At 45.3% G+C, this 17,070-nt stretch overlaps 1 protein-coding gene across 1 annotated transcript; it reads right to left on the reverse strand.

Moving 5' to 3' along the window:
- Nucleotides 1-12,391: 12,391 nt before the first annotated feature.
- On the reverse strand, nucleotides 12,392-14,484 carry LOC123058257 (putative FBD-associated F-box protein At5g22720). The gene is made up of 2 exons (XM_044481062.1): nucleotides 13,274-14,484; nucleotides 12,392-13,147 (listed from the first exon to the last, which is right to left on the reverse strand). The coding sequence occupies exons 1-2, from the start codon at nucleotides 14,414-14,416 to the stop codon at nucleotides 12,791-12,793; spliced, it is 1,500 nt and encodes a 499-aa protein (XP_044336997.1). The 5' UTR covers nucleotides 14,417-14,484; the 3' UTR covers nucleotides 12,392-12,790.
- Between the last annotated feature and the right edge of the window lie 2,586 nt (nucleotides 14,485-17,070).

Here is a 17,070-nt window from a genome sequence, read left to right on the forward strand (position 1 = left end):
CGACAGCGACATCGGGGCAGCCGGCGTCGAGGAGCAGCGCAGCAGCCTGGCGGCGTTTGGAGAGAAGAATGGCGGGTGGGGGAAATTTCCTAAGTGTTTGGTTATATAGGAAAGGTATTGGTCCCGGTTCGTGGCTCAACCCGGGACCAATGCCCCCCTTTAGTCCCGGTTGGTGCCACCAACCGGGACCAAAGGCCTCTTTTCAGCAGCCCAAAGGGCGGGAAGCGGCGGCCTTTGGTCCCGGTTGGTGAGGCGAACCGGGACCAAAGGGGTCCATTGGTCCCGGTTGGTGCGACGAACCGGGACCAATGCCCCCCTTTGGTCCCGGTTCTTCCCACCAACCGGGACCAATGGCCTTGTGCTGCCCCGCGCCCAAAAGTTTAGTCCCACCTCGCTAGTTGAGAGGGCTCGGGAGTGGTTTATAAGCGCTGCTGCGCCCACCCTCCCGAGCTCCTCTCAACTGCAGGCTTTCGGGCCTAATCTGTCACTGCAATGCCTGTGGGCCTACTGGGCCTGCTGCGGGCCTGAATCCTGGCCCATGGTAGGGTTTCTAGTCGTATTCAGGCCGTGGTGGCCCAGTAGGTGGCATTTTTTTGTTTTTTGTTGCTTTATTTATTTTCTTTTGTTTTTGCTTTATTTTTTAATTCTTTATGCTTTTAGTTTTAAAAAATTATAAACTTTTTGTTAATGCCATTAGTTTTCAAATTTGAAAATAATTTTTTTAGTTTTTTTGTTTTCTTTGTTGCTTTATTTATTTTATTTTGTGATTAACTTTACTATAAGAATAGTTTTTTCCTGTTTTTTTGATTTGTTTTTTGCATTATTTATTTTCTTTTGTTTTTTGCTTTAATTTTTAATTCTGTTTGCTTTTAGGTTAGCAAAATTATAAACTTTCTGTTAGTGCCATTAGTTTTAGAAAAATTATAAACTTTCTATTAGTGCCATTAGTTTTCAAATTTGAAAATACTTTTTTAGTTTTTTAGTTTTATTTGTTGCTTTATTTATTTTATTTTGTGATTAACTTTACTATAAAAATATATTTTTCCTGTTTTTTGATTTGTTTTTTGCATTATTTATTTTCTTTTGTTTTTTGCTTTAATTTTTAATTCTGTTTGCTTTTAGGTTAGCAAAATTATAAACTTTCTGTTAGTGCCATTAGTTTTAGAAAAATTATAAACTTTCTGTTAGTGCCATTAGTTTTCAAATTTGAAAACACTATTTTAGTTTTTTTGTTTTCTTTGTTGCTTTACTTATTTTATTTTGTGATTAACTTTACTATAAAAATAGTTCCTATTTTTTGATTTGTTTTTTGCATTATTTATTTTCTTTTGTTTTTTGCTTTAATTTTTAATTCTGTTTGCTTTTAGGTTAGCAAAATTATAAACTTTCTGTTAGTGCCATTAGTTTTAGAAAAATTATAAACTTTCTGTTAGTGCCATTAGTTTTCAAATTTGAAAACACTTTTTTTAGTTTTTTAGTTTTCTTTGTTGCTTTATTTATTTTATTTTGTGATTAACTTTACTATAAAAATAGTTTTTTCCTGTTTTTTTGATTTGTTTTTTGCATTATTTATTTTCTTTTGTTTTTTGCTTTAATTTTTAATTCTGTTTGCTTTTAGGTTAGCAAAATTATAAACTTTCTGTTAGTGCCATTAGTTTTAGAAAAATTATAAACTTTCTGTTAGTGCCATTAGTTTTCAAATTTGAATAGTTAAAATTTGAATTCTTTGAAAATTGTTTGAATCACAAGTTTGTGATTAACTTACTAAAAAATGAGAATAGATGCGCTTATAGAGAAAATTCAACCTAAATTCCTAGTAAATTTCTATGAATTTCAGAGAAATTCACTATGAATTTAGGTTAAACTTTTCTCTATTAGGGCATCTATTTTCACTTTGAGAGGAGCTCAACAAGGCAGAGAGGGAAGGGCTTATAAACCGGTGTGAGCCCCCTTCGGTTGGCGAGGTGGGACTAAACTCGGCCCGCAACGAGGACCAACCCTTTAGTCCCGGTTTGAAAGTTGGCATGGGCCAGGGACTAATGGTCATGGTATTACGAGGGCCGAACCATAAGACATGAAAGCATTTCAAATGAACTCTGAAAAAGTTGAAAGTTGGGATGGTATCATAATTTCACCCACATAGCATGTGCATGTACAAAACGGACAATGGTAGCATGTTCGTGTGTTACAAAGTTGCGGGAGAAAGTCTTCACTTTTTCTTCGCTTGTGTCATTTGCTTATTGCGCCGTAACCATGGATAATCTTCATTGTTTATCAGGATGCTTGGGTCAGCCTTGACATTGAAGGGAGGAATTTCATGAAACTTTTCATAATCTTCAGACATGTCTGTCTTGCCGTCCACTCCCAGGATGTCCCTTTTTCCTGAAAGAACTATGTGGCGCTTTGGCTCATCGTATGATGTATTCGCTTCCTTATCTTTTCTTTTTCTCGGTTTGGTAGACATGTCCTTCACATAGATAACCTGTGCCACATCATTGGCTAGGACGAACGGTTCGTCAGTGTACCCAAGATTTTTCAGATCCACTGTTGTCATTCCGTACTGTGGGTCTACCTGTACCCCGCCGCCTAACAGATTGACCCATTTGCACTTAAACAAAGGGACCTTAAAATCAGGTCCGTAGTCAAGTTCCCATATGTCCACTATGTAACCATAATATGTATCCTTTCCGCTCTCGGTTGCTGCATCAAAGCGGACACCGCTGTTTTGGTTGGTGCTCTTTTGATCTTGGGCGATCGTGTAAAATGTATTCCCATTTATCTCGTATCCTTTGTAAGTCAATACAGTCAAAGATGGTCCCCTGGACAACAAGTACAACTCATCACAAACAGTGTTGTCACCTCTGAGACGTGTTTCCAACCAACTGCTGAAAGTCCTGATGTGTTCACATGTAATCCAGTCGTCGCACTGCTCCGGGTGTTTGGAGCGCAGACTGTTCTTGTGTTCATCGACATACGGGGTCACCAAGGTAGAGTTCTGTAGAACTGTGTAGTGTGCTTGAGACCAAGAATATCCGTCCCTGCATATTATTGAGTCTCTTCCAAGAGTGCCTTTTCCAGTCAGTCTCCCCTCATACCGCGATTTAGGGAGACCTATCTTGTTAAGGCCAGGAATGAAGTCAACACAAAACCCGATAACATCCTCTGTTTGATGGCCCATGGAGATGCTTCCTTCTGGCCTAGCGCGATTACGGACATATTTCTTTAGGACTCCCATGAACCTCTCAAAGGGGAACATATTGTGTAGAAATACGGGCCCCAGGATGACAATCTCGTCGACTAGATGAACTAGGACGTGCGTCATGATATTGAAGAAGGATGGTGGGAACACCAGCTCGAAACTGACAAGACATTGCGCCACATCACTCCTTAGCCTTGGTACGATTTCTGGATCGATCACCTTCTGAGAGATTGCATTGAGGAATGCACATAGCTTCACAATGGCTAATCGGACGTTTTCCGGTAGAAGCCCCCTCAATGCAACCGGAAGCAGTTGCGTCATAATCACGTGGCAGTCATGAGACTTTAGGTTCTGAAACTTTTTCTCTGGCATATTTATTATTCCCTTTATATTCGACGAGAAGCCAGTCGTGACCTTCATACTGAGCAGGCATTCAAAGAAGATTTCTTTCTCTTCTTTCGTAAGAGCGTAGCTGGCAGGACCTTTATACTGCTTCGGAGGCATGCCATCTTTTTCGTGCAAACGTTGCAGGTCCTCCCGTGCCTCAGGTGTATCTTTTGTCTTCCCATACACGCCCAAGAAGCCTAGCAGGTTCACGCAAAGGTTCTTCGTCACGTGCATCACGTCGATTGAGGAGCGGACCTCTAGGTCTTTCCAGTAGGGTAGGTCCCAAAATATAGATTTCTTCTTCCACATGGGTGCGTGTCCCTCAGCGTCATTCGGAACAGCTAGTCCACCGGGACCCTTTCCAAAGATTACGTAGTGTAAATCATTGACCATAGCAAGCACGTGATCACCGGTGCGCATGGCGGGCTTCTTCCGGTGATCTGCCTCGCCTTTGAAATGCTTGCCTTTCTTTCGACATTGATGGTTGGTCGGAAGAAATCGACGATGGCCCAGGTACACATTCTTCCTGCATTTGTCCAGGTATATACTTTCAGTGTCATCTAAACAGTGCGTGCATGCGTGGTATCCTTTGTTTGTCTGTCCTGAAAGGTTACTGAGAGCGGGCCAATCGTTGATGGTCACGAACAGCAACGCCTTAAGGTTAAATTCCTCCTGTCTGTGCTCATCCCACGTACGTACACCGTTTTCATTCCACAACTGTAAAAGTTCTTCAACTAATGGCCTTAGGTACACATCAATTTCGTTGCCGGGTTGCTTAGGGCCTTGGATGAGAACTGGCATCATAATGAACTTCCGCTTCATGCACATCCAAGGAGGAAGGTTATACATACATAGAGTCACGGGCCAGGTGCTGTGATTGCTGCTCCGCTCCCCGAAAGGATTAATGCCATCCGCGCTTAAAGCAAACCATACATTCCTTGGGTCCTTTGCAAACTCATCCCAGTACTTTCTCTCGATTTTTCTCCACTGTGACCCATCAGCGGGTGCTCTCAACTTCCCATCTTTCTTTCGGTTCTCACTATGCCATCGCATCAACTTGGCATGCTCTTCGTTTTTTAACAGACGTTTCAACCGTGGTATTATAGGAGCATACCACATCACCTTCGCAGGAACCCTCTTCCTGGGGGGCTCGCCGTCAACGTCACCAGGGTCATCTCGTCTGATCTTATACCGCAACGCACCACATACCGGGCATGCATTCAGATCCTTGTATGCACTGCGGTAGAGGATGCAGTCATTAGGGCATGCATGTATCTTCTCCACCTCCAATCCTAGAGGGCATACGACCTTCTTTGCTGCGTATGTACTGTCGGGCAATTCGTTATCCTTTGGAAGCTTCTTCTTCAATATTTTCAGTAGCTTCTCAAATCCTTTGTCAGCCCCAACATTCTCTGCCTTCCACTGCAGCAATTCCAGTACGGTACCGAGCTTTGTGTTGCCATCTTCGCAATTGGGGTATAACCCTTTTTTGTGATCCTCTAACATGCGATCGAACTTCAGCTTCTCCTTTTGACTAATGCATTGCGTCCTTGCATCGACAATGACCCAGCGGAGATCATCATCATCGGGCACATCGTCTGGTTCCTCTTGATCTTCAGCAGCTTCACCTGTTGCAGCATCATTGGGCACATCGTCTGGTTCCTCTTGATCTTCACCAGCTCCCCCGTTGCAGCATCACCGTATTCAGGGGGCACATAGTTGTCATCGTAGTCTTCTTCTTCGCCGTCTTCCATCATAACCCCTATTTCTCCGTGCCTCGTCCAAACATTATAGTGTGGCATGAAACCCTTGTAAAGCAGGTGGGGGTGAAGGATTTTCCGGTTAGAGTAAGACCTCGTATTCCCACATTCAGTGCATGGACAACACATAAAACCATTCTGCTTGTTTGCCTCAGCCGCATCGAGAAACTCATGCATGCCCTTAATGTACTCGCGGGTTTGTCTGTCACCGTACATCCATTGTCGGTTCATCTGCGTGCATTATATATAATTAAGTGTCCAAATTAAGAAGTTCATCATCACATTAAAACCAAAGTGCATATATAGTTGTCATCTAACAACATATAGCTCTTCAGAGCATCTAATTAATTAAACCATACATCGAAACTATGTAAAACATTTCAATGCGAAAACAAATGCGATCATAATCGCAACCAAGGTAACAATTGATCCAACGGCATAATGATACCAAGCCTCGGTATGAATGGCATATTTTCTAATCTTTCTAATCTTCAAGCACATTGCATCCATCTTGATCTTGTGATCATCGATGACATCCGCAACATGCAACTCCAATATCATCTTCTCCTCCTCAATTTTTTTTATTTTTTCCTTCAACAAATTGTTTTCTTCTTCAACTAAATTTAACCTCTCGACAATAGGGTCGGTTGGCATTTCCGATTCACATACATCCTAGATAAATAAAATCTATGTCACGTTGGTCGGCATAATTTTCATAAACAATAAATGAACCAATAGTTATAAAGATAATATACATACCACATCCGAATCATAGACAGGACGAGGGCCGACGGGGGCGGATACCAAAACCATCGCACTATATAAGATGCAATAATAAATGTAAGAAAATGATACAAGTATCTATCTAAACATACAAGTAAGAATATTTTTCCTTTCAGAAAGAAGATAAGAACAAGAGGCTCACCACGGTGGTGTCGGTGATGAGATCGGCGCGGGTGATCGACGGCGGTGAAGACGGGGACGGGGCGTGACGGACCGCTAAATCTAGACAAATCTCGAGGAAAATGGAGCTTGGAGGTCGAGCTTTGAGAGGAGAAAGCTTAAGTAGTGTGGCTCGGGCATTCCATCGAACACCTCATGTGCATAGGAGGTGAGCTAGAGCACCACAAAGCCCTCTCCCCCTCGGCCAGAGAAAAACAGAGCACTGGGGTGCTCTGCTCGTGAGCGAGGGGTATATATAGGCACCTCATTGGTCCCGGTTGGTGACATGAGCCGGGACTAAAGGGGAGCCTTTGGTCCCGGTTCAAGCCACCAACCGGGACCAATGGTTGTGGGCCAGGAGCGAGGCCCATTGGTCCCGGTTCATCCCACCAACCGGGACCAAAAGGTCCAGATGAACCGGGACCAATGGCCCACGTGGCCCGGTCGCCCCCCTGGGCTCACGGACCGGGACCAATGCCCACATTGGTCCCGGTTCTAGACTGAACCGGAACTAATGGGCTGACCCGGCCTGGACCAAAGCCCTGTTTTCTACTAGTGATACTTCCCTGGAGAGCACGAACCATCACCAAAGGAAATGTCTGCTCCCACGCCTCACTCATCAACACATGATCCATCAATTCGTAAATCGGTGAGGGTAAATTATTAACCCAAGTGAATTGGCGACACAATTAAGCTATCACCCTTAGGTCCAATTTCTTAATAATGGCATTGAGCATAAATGGCCATCTCGCATCGAAATTATACTAAATTTGAGGTTCCAGATACGGAGGTTGGTGACTTTGTGGTCAAGTTTCATGTTCAAATTATTGATAGTAGAGAGGGTTCTCTCGGTCTATCCAGAAACAACAATGTGCATCGGCAAAAAAATTAATGGCGCAACAGGGGGTTCCTGTGGGTCAATCCCATCGTTCTCCCTCACCTCTGCCGACCGCTTGGTGCCGAGAATTGGGGGATACTGGGATTTTAGATAGGGACTTTTGGCAGCGTCTCCTGGTGTTGGCGGTCAAACAGTGGCAGTGCCGACACGTCGAAATAAGGTTTAATCCACGTCGTTCCCCGATTGCGTTGTGAGTCTTGGGAGGATGCCTATCCTCTAAGCTAGTGTGTGTGCTTAGCGGAGCAGTGTGCAGGAGGTTTGGATCGAGATCCAGGTTCTCTGATTCGGTCGCTGCGGTTGATCGATAACAGGGGATCATGGTGGGCAGGTGGTCAGATCTACTGCCTCTCTTTGATGGTGGTCGGAGTTCATAGCATCTCCGAGGATAGGAGATCATGGGGTTTGCCCCGGGGACCCACCCCTCACTAGTAGAAAAGGGGCCATTTGACCCGGTTCGTACGGACCTTTTGTCCCGGTTGTTGAACCGGGACTAAAGGGTCATTACTAATGCCCTGGCCCTTTAGTCCCGCTTCTTACACGAACTGGGACAGATGGGCCTCCACGTGGCCGGTGCGGCGAGCCCAGGCAGGAGGGCCTTTGATCCCGGTTGATGGCACCAAGCGGGACCAATAGGCGTCCACGCGTCAGCATTACAGGGGCTAGGGTTTTTGTTTTTTTTGAAGGGGGGGGGGTTGGGGGTTTTGGGGGGTTAATTTAGGTGTTCCATATATTGTGTTAGCTAGCTAATTAATAGAGAGAAGTGTCCTCTCTTATACCCGTGCTTGGCCGACGCTACATACTATATACGTATAGAGAGGACTAGACACGCTAGCTAGCTAGTAAGCAAACGAAGGAAACAGAAGATCGTCATGAACATATGCATACAGAGAAAAGTGATATCGACCACCTCTCCTTCTCCGAGAGATTTGTCGACCAACAAGTTCTCGTATATCTATCCGACACTACCGGCTACATATATACAATAATTATCTCTTACAATATAATCTTCTAATTATATATGAACACAGGATCCACATAGTATTCTCCGTCTTCAGCGATCACGTGGTCAAGGAAGAATGCCGCCAATTCTTCTTGAATTGCTCGCATAGGATCTAGTGGTAGGAGTTTATCTCGCATCCGAAAGATCTAATTTGAAGAAGGGGGTCAATACACACACACACACACACACACACACACACACACATATATATATATATATATATATATATATATATGAATAAATGAAACTCAACACAAATGATGGTAATAAAATAAAAGTGTGAATATTATTGCTTACACACTTCATATTGTTCATCAGAGTACCCCCGTTCACAGGTCGTGTGGCGGATGGACTCGCAAACGTAGTATCCACAGAAATCATTCCCTTGATCCTGCCACAACCACTTTACAAGAAATAGAGGTCAATCAAACTGATAAGCAAGCATGCTAAATGGTATTGATGAAACTAGCGCTTGAATCACTAGGAGACGTGCGGAACATGCTACTATAGTACTTACTTTCGTGTGTCTAAATTGCAGCTTCTTCGGCAGTCCCGGAGCTTTTTTGGTGAATTTTCTCCAAACCCCGCCAGACAAAGAAAACAATTACTTGATATCATGAAATGAATAAAGTTGCTGATATGGTGGACAATGATCGATTTAACTTACTTCTCGAGCATTTGAGTCATGTCCGCATACTCCTGGGGATCTTTTCGTCTCGAGTCTAAGATGGTTACTAGTCCCTGCTCAAGCTTAATCTCTAGGAGAATATAGTGGAAACTACGCACGCATGCATAACTCATCAATTACATTACTATAACCTAGACTAATATATAAGGGAAACCGAATATGCACAAGACAGTAACACTCACTTGAAGTTGTAAGGAAAGAGTATTATATCTTTGTTTTTATTTATTACCACCGATCGTAGCAAGTTGGCCTCGGTATCTTCGGCATGATATTCAACCTTAGTTGCATCTATAAGATTTGTGTTAATGAACCCAATATCACCGACTTGTCTTTTTTTCAATTCGGCGATCTTCAATCTGCATACTATAGTGAGGATAATTATAAATACATGCAATGAAAGAGCTGACCTATATAGAGAGACTTAATGACAGAAGTAGTAGTACTTACAGACAGTAGCAAGTGACCGTTGTTTTATCGAGAGCCCTTTGATTGAAAAACTGGAAGAACTCCTCAAATGGAACATTCAACAGTTCAATTTCAATGAGGTCATGCTCCTTTCTAACTCTCAGCGTCAAAGTATTCCTCCCCCCCAGACTCTCTGTAGGTTTTCATGTACCAATCATGCAATCTTCGCATCATCGTTGTTAGAGATCTTTCATCTTTGACGAGAGGCTTCCCGTACTCGTATCTGTGTACCACCTCCAAGATATCATAATGTACCTCGTCGGGCAGGTAATCTCCAAGATTGCTATAACCGGGCACCATCCTCGGATCATTAGTGATGATGTCGCTAGACAGCTTGAGCGGGGGGCACGATTGGTTCGCTTGTTCGCCGAGTTGGGCAATTTTTTTTCCCAGCTCGTCGTTCTTTTATCCTTTGATCACTGACAGTACTTTCCGACCGCTCCGCTTCGACAAATGTCTTTCTAATAATGCGCTCATAGTTGCCTTTTGGTGGAGACTTTGGTGGTTTTGTCAGGGTAGCGAGAGTGCGCTTCGCTTTCACCGGATCTACCTCCGGAGGTGGATGTTTCTTTGCTTTCACCCCTTGAAAGAAGTTCGTCACTTCGTCTCACACGATCTTCGCGTTCTCCTCCGGGGTCATCTCGTATGGTAACTTCTCTAGAGTCTTCAGAGAAGGACCGAATCTGTATTGCCTCCCGCCTCTGGGTGTACTGCTAGACGCCGGGAGTGCAGACGAAGCGGCTGCGGCTGTCTTCTTTCCTTGCTTACGAGGCAGAGGAGAAGGACTATGACGCGCCGGAGCAGCCGGAGCGGCGGCGGGTCTCTTCCGCCCTTGCTGACGAGGCGGAGAAGGAGGAGGCTGGCTGCTCGGGCGCGCCGGCGCAGGCGGAGAAGGAGGCGGAGTGTCGCCACGCGCCAGAGAAGGAGGTCGAGTGCCCTGATTGTCACTCGCCGGAGGAGTTGGCGGTGGAGGAGGCGGAGTGCCCTGACTCGTCGTCGTCGTCGGAGGAGGCAGAGGCGTCTAGTTCGGAAGGTTGATGAGCTCCTTCCGCCATAAGCATGGAGTCTTCTGAGCAGAACCCAGCCTAGTCTCCCCTTCATCGGTAGGGTGGTCAAGCTGGAGGTCCTCAAATCCCTCCGTTATTTCGTCCACCGTCACCCTAGCATATCCTTCTGGAATCGGACGACAGTGAAAAGTTGCGCCGGGTTCAGGAGGTCGAACAGAGCCGACAGCCGCCTTGACTTTGAAGTTCTGCCATTGCGTCATAAGGTGGCAATGTTGAGACTCCGTGATAGCACCCATTGGTCCCGGTTCGTCCCACCAACCGGGACCAAAATGTCCAGACGAACCGGGACCAATGGCCCACGTGGCCCGGCCGGCCCCCTGGGCTCACGAACCGGGACCAATGCCCCCATGGGTCCCGGTTCTGGACTGAACCGGGACTAATGGGCTGACCCGGCCTGAACCTTTGCCCCCTTTTCTACTAGTGCCTGGTTCCCGTCTGTCATGACATCATCTTTATGCGCCTCACGATGCCAAGCTATGGCGATGGTGCTCCTGATGCCCATGGTCTTTGGTCCGCCGGCTTCACCTTGCTCCGAGAGGTGTGGGTTCGTCCTGGCTGGAGGAGGGAAAATGAACAAGAGATCAGGGACTTGTGCATGATTTCTGTTATTTTCAGGGTGTTCTGTCCGATTTGGTTGGACATCTGTTGGGTTGTATCTGGTTGATGTATGGCGTACATCATTTGTACTCGTGTTTGTATGGTGTATGTCTGGTTTATGAATACGGGTACTTTTCGATGCAAAAAAAAGAATACGGGTACTTTCTCAAAAAAGGTTTCATTTTCAATCAAGAAGTGATGTCTTCTTTTGATTATTTATGGGGCAGCACGCCCGAGCTTAAATCTGACTTCCTTACGAATCTTGCTCGGATTTGTGGTTCAAAATCTCTTCGCATATTGGTAAGGGATGATTTTAGCATTATGCGGCGATAGGAAGAGAAGAATAACCATGCATAAAAGTGGAACTAAAAAAATGAACAAAAGAAATTCACTCCATTTGGCTCACGGACAACTTGTCAGTTTCAAAGGGGTAATCTTGTACTCTCGTAGTAGTGATGAGACTGAATTGATGCTTAATTCAACAGGCAGCATTCGAAGGCCATATCAAATGACATGAACACAGGTCAGAGCACCAGATCTTTTGAAAATGGATGCAAAGCAGGCGGGCGAGGATAAACACTTTTTTTTAAATAAAAGATTATCTTACATATTCCTTTTAGTTAACGTCTCTGGGTTATTCGGTCAAGGTGATTGATCGGAGGCGATGCTCAAAGCCCTTTTTGTTTTCTGGAATACGCGATGCTCAAAGCGTAACTAACGTGCTTGAGCTTATTGCTTATATCGATCTTCTGGTAAGACGGCCCGTCAAAATCAGACACAAATGTTGGTTGACTGCATGCATATTCTTGTACTCTGAACAAGATTTAGGTGGCCAAGTATTCACCATACGGTTCAAGCTTTTGAACCATATACCGTAGTATTGTATGGCGGATGTTTGTGGTGTTAGCTTGGGCGTTTTGGAATTGCCGTACTAACAAACTTGCTATCGAGGTAGTCAAACCACCCCATTGACTACATTTTTAAATGGTCAATCTTCTTTCAGTTGATACGGCAGATTGCTCCCTTGGCGGTGCGTTAGTTGCTCAACACGCCACATCGTACCATTCTGATTGCAGCACTGGGAAAATGGTACTTCCCCGGGTCCTTTTTAGTTCGTATATAAGATTTATCTGAAGTTAAGCCTCATAAACTTTGACCAACTTTATAGAAAAGAATATCAACATTCACAATGTGAAATTAATACCAGTAGATGTGTCATGACTTAAAGTTTCATATTGTATAACTTTAGCATGGTAGATGATGATATTTTTTCCTTATAAATATGGTCAAACTTTGTGAAGTTTGATTTCAGACAACTCTTATATGCAGAGTAAAAAGGACCGGAGGGAGTACTACGTATGAACAGTCAATGCGGCTCTGCACTGGGACTGAACATGCTACAGTATGAACATGTCCTCTGTAACGACATTCAACTACAAGAGCACTTGTTGTAGCCAGGCAGAGTGTTAGCTAGCAGCAGCGCAAGCGAACAAATTCTCTTAGAATCTGTTCATAAACGACAGGATAAACAACAAGTACAAACTAACCATAACACAGAAATACTAGTAGTAAAATTCAAGCGTCTTGTACCTTTGCAAGTTCCGATTTTAATCCTTGGCTGAGGCACCACCTCCTGGATCTTGGATCCTGATTTGACCCAGAGTGGATAACAAAGCGTTCCATTTATGAAGTTAGCAGACCATTTTAGAGAACATCACAAGGACGTGACAACACTAGACATACAAGCAAGGGCACAATCAAACACACTTGGAGGATCCACACAAGGATCAGTCAAAAGGATCGTCCACTGACAAATCGTGAGTACGTACGTGGCGAGTGAATTTATTAACTTTTACTTCAACGCTTGCATCTTTGGAAGCTCTATTCTCCACTTGTAGCTGCCTACGTAGATAACACATCCAGTTGTCGATGTTGCAGTTGGACTTGTAGCTGTAACGGGCTCCGATTTCCATTTTCCTTAGCACTTTCGCATTCAAAAGAAAGAACTTGGCAAAGTCCATATATAGCCTATGACCACCACAGTAATTCTTCAACACCACTTCTTTTAGATGGAGTTCAAGGCATTCAATTGGATCAAGCAAATCATACTTCGGCGCAATATTCATATCCTTTCCTTCACTGAACTGGGGATAGAAAAAAAATGATATTAAGCAATTGATAACAAATTAGCACCTACAGTACGTACTACTGTATCATAAGTCTGAACTGCTGATGTTTTGACATTTGTAGCAACAGATAGCAACACTCACAATGACATAGAGCTTCTCCAAGCAGGGGAAGCACTTGAGGAAGTCAACAACAAAATCCAGATTCGGAGCACATTCAAGAACCAAAATCTTCAGCGTGCGCATTTTGGTTGTCATGGTGACAGCAATCATTCTCTGGAGAAAAGGAAACCAAGTGTGTGTGATATCAGAATAATACAATAGGCTGCATATAAAGAAATCTGAATGTGCTACTATCCTTGCTAGTACCTGAAAGACTGTGGTTCCAAGGTGGAGCCTGGATATGCCTTGAGACAAGAAACCAAGTACCTCCAGCCTAGGTGCCCGGATTACCCGTATGGTCGCCGGACCACCGTTTGGGTAAATCGGCAGCAACCTCTCGAGGCAAGGGGCGTCGACAATGACCAGCTCCCGGAAGGTGAAGACACCTTCGACGCTGATGCTCCTGAGAGTCGGCGAGCTGATGCACAGGCGACTGAAGCTCATGTTGTGCAGCGAGACGCTTTGGAGAACAGCGCAGCTGGAGATGACGCTTTGCAGAGTGTCCTCCGAGATGCGTACATCGAACAGCATGATCTGCTTGAGGCGCGGAAACCTCGGCGGCGGCGAGGCCTGGCCGGGGAATGGGAACCGGCAGCCGCCGAGCCTGAGCAAGCATAGCGTGGGCGCGAAGCGCAACAGCGGGTGCGGCGGCAGCGGGTAGTGGCTCCCCCACTCCAGGTTGGTGACCTCGAGGTCCTGGAGGCCGGCGAGCGACGCCGAGCGGAACCAGCCGTCGGCCTCGCCCTGGCTGCGGGGGGAGAGGGCGAGGGCGAGCCGGAGCGAGAGGCGGCGGGCCGGGCCGGGGTGGCCGGAGAGGATCCTGGAGGCGAGCGCGGCGCGCGAACCGTCGTCGCCCGCGAGGTCGGGGGCCGCCGCGAGGTTGAGCGGCGCGTCGGCGGAGCGCCAGAGGGGCCGCCATCGGCGGGAGAGGGCCTGCGTGCGCGCGCCGTCCTTGGTGGGGAGGAGAGACACGACGGTGCCGAGCACCGCGTCGGGGAGGCGGCTGATGAGGTCGAGGCCCCCCGACGGCGGCGGATCCTGCCGGCCGTCGGCTCGGACAGGTCTGGGCCTCTTCCTAACTTGCATTTCGGGGGTGACCGCCGCCGCCGCCGCCGCGTCCTCCATGGCCGGCGGTTGGCGAGGCTCGCGGCAGTGGGAGGGAAGGGGATTTGAAGTTTGACTTGACTTGTGCAGCAGTGACACTGTGAGAGTGGGAGCGAAGGGGAGGGATTTGGGGACGTCTAGAGAGAGAACGAGCGAGCAGCCCAGGCCCAGTTTTTGGATGGCCCGTGGACTTCTTTATTTTCCTTTATTTAATTGTAAATCTCGTGCAGGCAGCACGAGATCTGAAGAATTTATGCTGAACTCTGAAGAAGGAAATTGAGGGGAAAAAGATGCTGCAGAATTTTGAGAAAAAATGATGTACCAAACCATATCCAGAAACCATCAGGGTCTTGGTCCTGGTAATGCACCTTTACCCTGTAGAGTGTTGTTATTTTCGCGAATCAATTTGTGGTTGGATAGTTAGAAGGACTGTGGTATCCTCGGTGATTGGATGGCTAGAGTGACCGTGGTATCCTCAGCCCATCAGGTTTCAAATACTGGTGCTCGCATTTAATCCTGGATTTATTTCAGGATTTCCGGCGATGCACATCCAATGAGAGGAGACATTTCAGTCGATGACGAGGTGCTCATAGGGATAGGGTGTGACACCGCTCCTTGTGAGGCAAATCTTGTCGTACTAGACACGACAATTCAATACGACCATCCTACTAGATCTTTCCCTAGTCCAACATACCTGTTATTGTAAGCCGATTTCACATAGAATTTTCCAGGTGGCTCCCAGGCCCATCTAGCTAGCTTCATCTTCCACCTCCAGCAGCAAGGTAATGACCGAAACACATCTCCAAAGGGCAAGGTACTGCACTAGCTCGTTGGCGTTCATGCCAGACCCAACATCCTGAGACCACGCACTGTCGGTTTGATACTCCCAGAAGAAGGCAGATCCGATGTTCCCCACGTGAACTAACACTGCAGATCTGTAAATTGCAAGGGATTCCGGTGGCACTTTTATGTCAAATTCCTTCCAAGGCCTCGCCCCATCAACACGCTTCAACCAAAGCTGCCTCACCTGCAGCGCGATGTTCCACCATCTCAAGTTCGGTAGCCTAAGACCGCCAGACCACTTGTGCATGCAAACTACCTCCCAAGCGACAGCGCAGCTCCGGCCATTGGCCCAAGCCATTCCTACCCAGAAGAAGCTCATGCAAATCCGTGTGATACTAGCGAAAGTTCCGGCCTTCCCGGGGGGCACATCCGTAGCCATCAGAGAATAATTGGCACCACACAAAGAACAAACTTAACTAGAACTAGCCGACCTGAGTTGTCCATACAGGCTGCCTTCCAAGTGGGAACCTTTCAAGCAATCCCATCGACAATTTACTGAAACTATGCAGAAGAGGGTTTTCCAAGGCAAAGGGATAAACCTAGGTAGCGGCAGGGAAAGGCTCTGATGGGGCACCACAGGCCCTCCTGCAACATGTCAAGGTGCACACTCTTGCACTTAATAGGTAGCACAACACACTTGAGCAAATTGATACACAACCCTGACACTTTCCCAAAGTCTTTGAGAATAGCAGAACACATGTTACTCAGAGCGCGGTTTACCTCCAAAAGATAGGTTTTTCTTTATTTTATACCACAGAGAGTTTAGGGCTAAAATAAATATGAATAAAATTCTAAAATTTGCAGAAAAGTTCACATAAATACCTGGGCTCATATGCACCCCTGTGAACTTTTTGTTCTGTCATAAATGCATTTTTTTCAAAAATATTGTTTTTCCAAAATAGTTATTTTGAGTATTAAAATATTTCTCAATTAACTTTAAAATTTCCAAATAGTATTATAATATATCTTTTCCAACTCTTTTATTTTAAAGAAGTCATGTTATCTTGTCTCTTAATATTTTTCTTGAGTGGAAAAACTATTTGAATATTGCAAAAATAGAATCCAAAAATGCAAAGAAAATATGATATGCATATGAATGAACAATAAGACATCAAAATTTAAAATTGGGATGTTACATACTTATGGGTTATTCCGTCAATTGGGTCAAACAATGTGCCGATAGTTGCACCTGAGGTTGGGAAAGCAAGCCAAATGACTACTCTCGATGTTCCCGCTCCGAACACTAAAACCGTGTGAACTCCTGGCTATGTTGATGAACTTTGTGCTTTCCTATGCATGCAATTGTGCTTTTCTGAACTTGCTATGCTTGAGAATATTGTGTGCTTGAGAACATTGTGTTTGTGTGCTTGAGACATTGTGTTTGTGTATTTGAGACCATAGTTTGTTATGTATGTTGTGCAATGGTGATTGGCTATAATGTGGCAATGTTTGCCTATATATATATATATATATATATATATATATATATATATATATATATTGTATATGTGATTTATTGTAGTGCTAATTAAAAAAAAGCCCCTAACAGAGGCTTTGCAAAGTGCAATACTCGGCTAAACATTTTTATCGAGTGTAGCACTCGGCAAAGGTGCCACATGGCGCCACCTGGTATTTTTGTGGACTCTTTGCTGAGTTGGATAGGGCGGATCTCGACAAACATCACAACCTGAGATTTTACTGGACAGATCTTTGCCGAGGGCGGAACTCGGCAAATGTCAAGAACTTGAAATTTTTGCCTAGATACAGAGTGTGTACTCCGCAGACTGTGCCGACCTTTGCCGTGTGCTGCAGAAAGAATGTTTGTCGTGCCA

Source organism: Triticum aestivum, chromosome 1A, assembly GCF_018294505.1.
Source record: "Triticum aestivum cultivar Chinese Spring chromosome 1A, IWGSC CS RefSeq v2.1, whole genome shotgun sequence".
In the NCBI taxonomy this organism is placed as follows: Eukaryota; Viridiplantae; Streptophyta; class Magnoliopsida; order Poales; family Poaceae; genus Triticum; species Triticum aestivum.

What these genes read in the sequence shown, in the direction of transcription:
- LOC123058257 (XM_044481062.1), bottom strand. Translation starts at nt 14,416, where the DNA reads ATGGAGGACGCGGCGGCGGCGGCGGCGGTCACCCCCGAAATGCAAGTT. An exon ending in TGGAGAAGCTCTATGTCATT is followed by an intron (nt 13,148 to 13,273) that starts GTGAGTGTTGCT and finishes TTCTATCCCCAG; the next exon opens with TTCAGTGAAGGAAAGGATAT.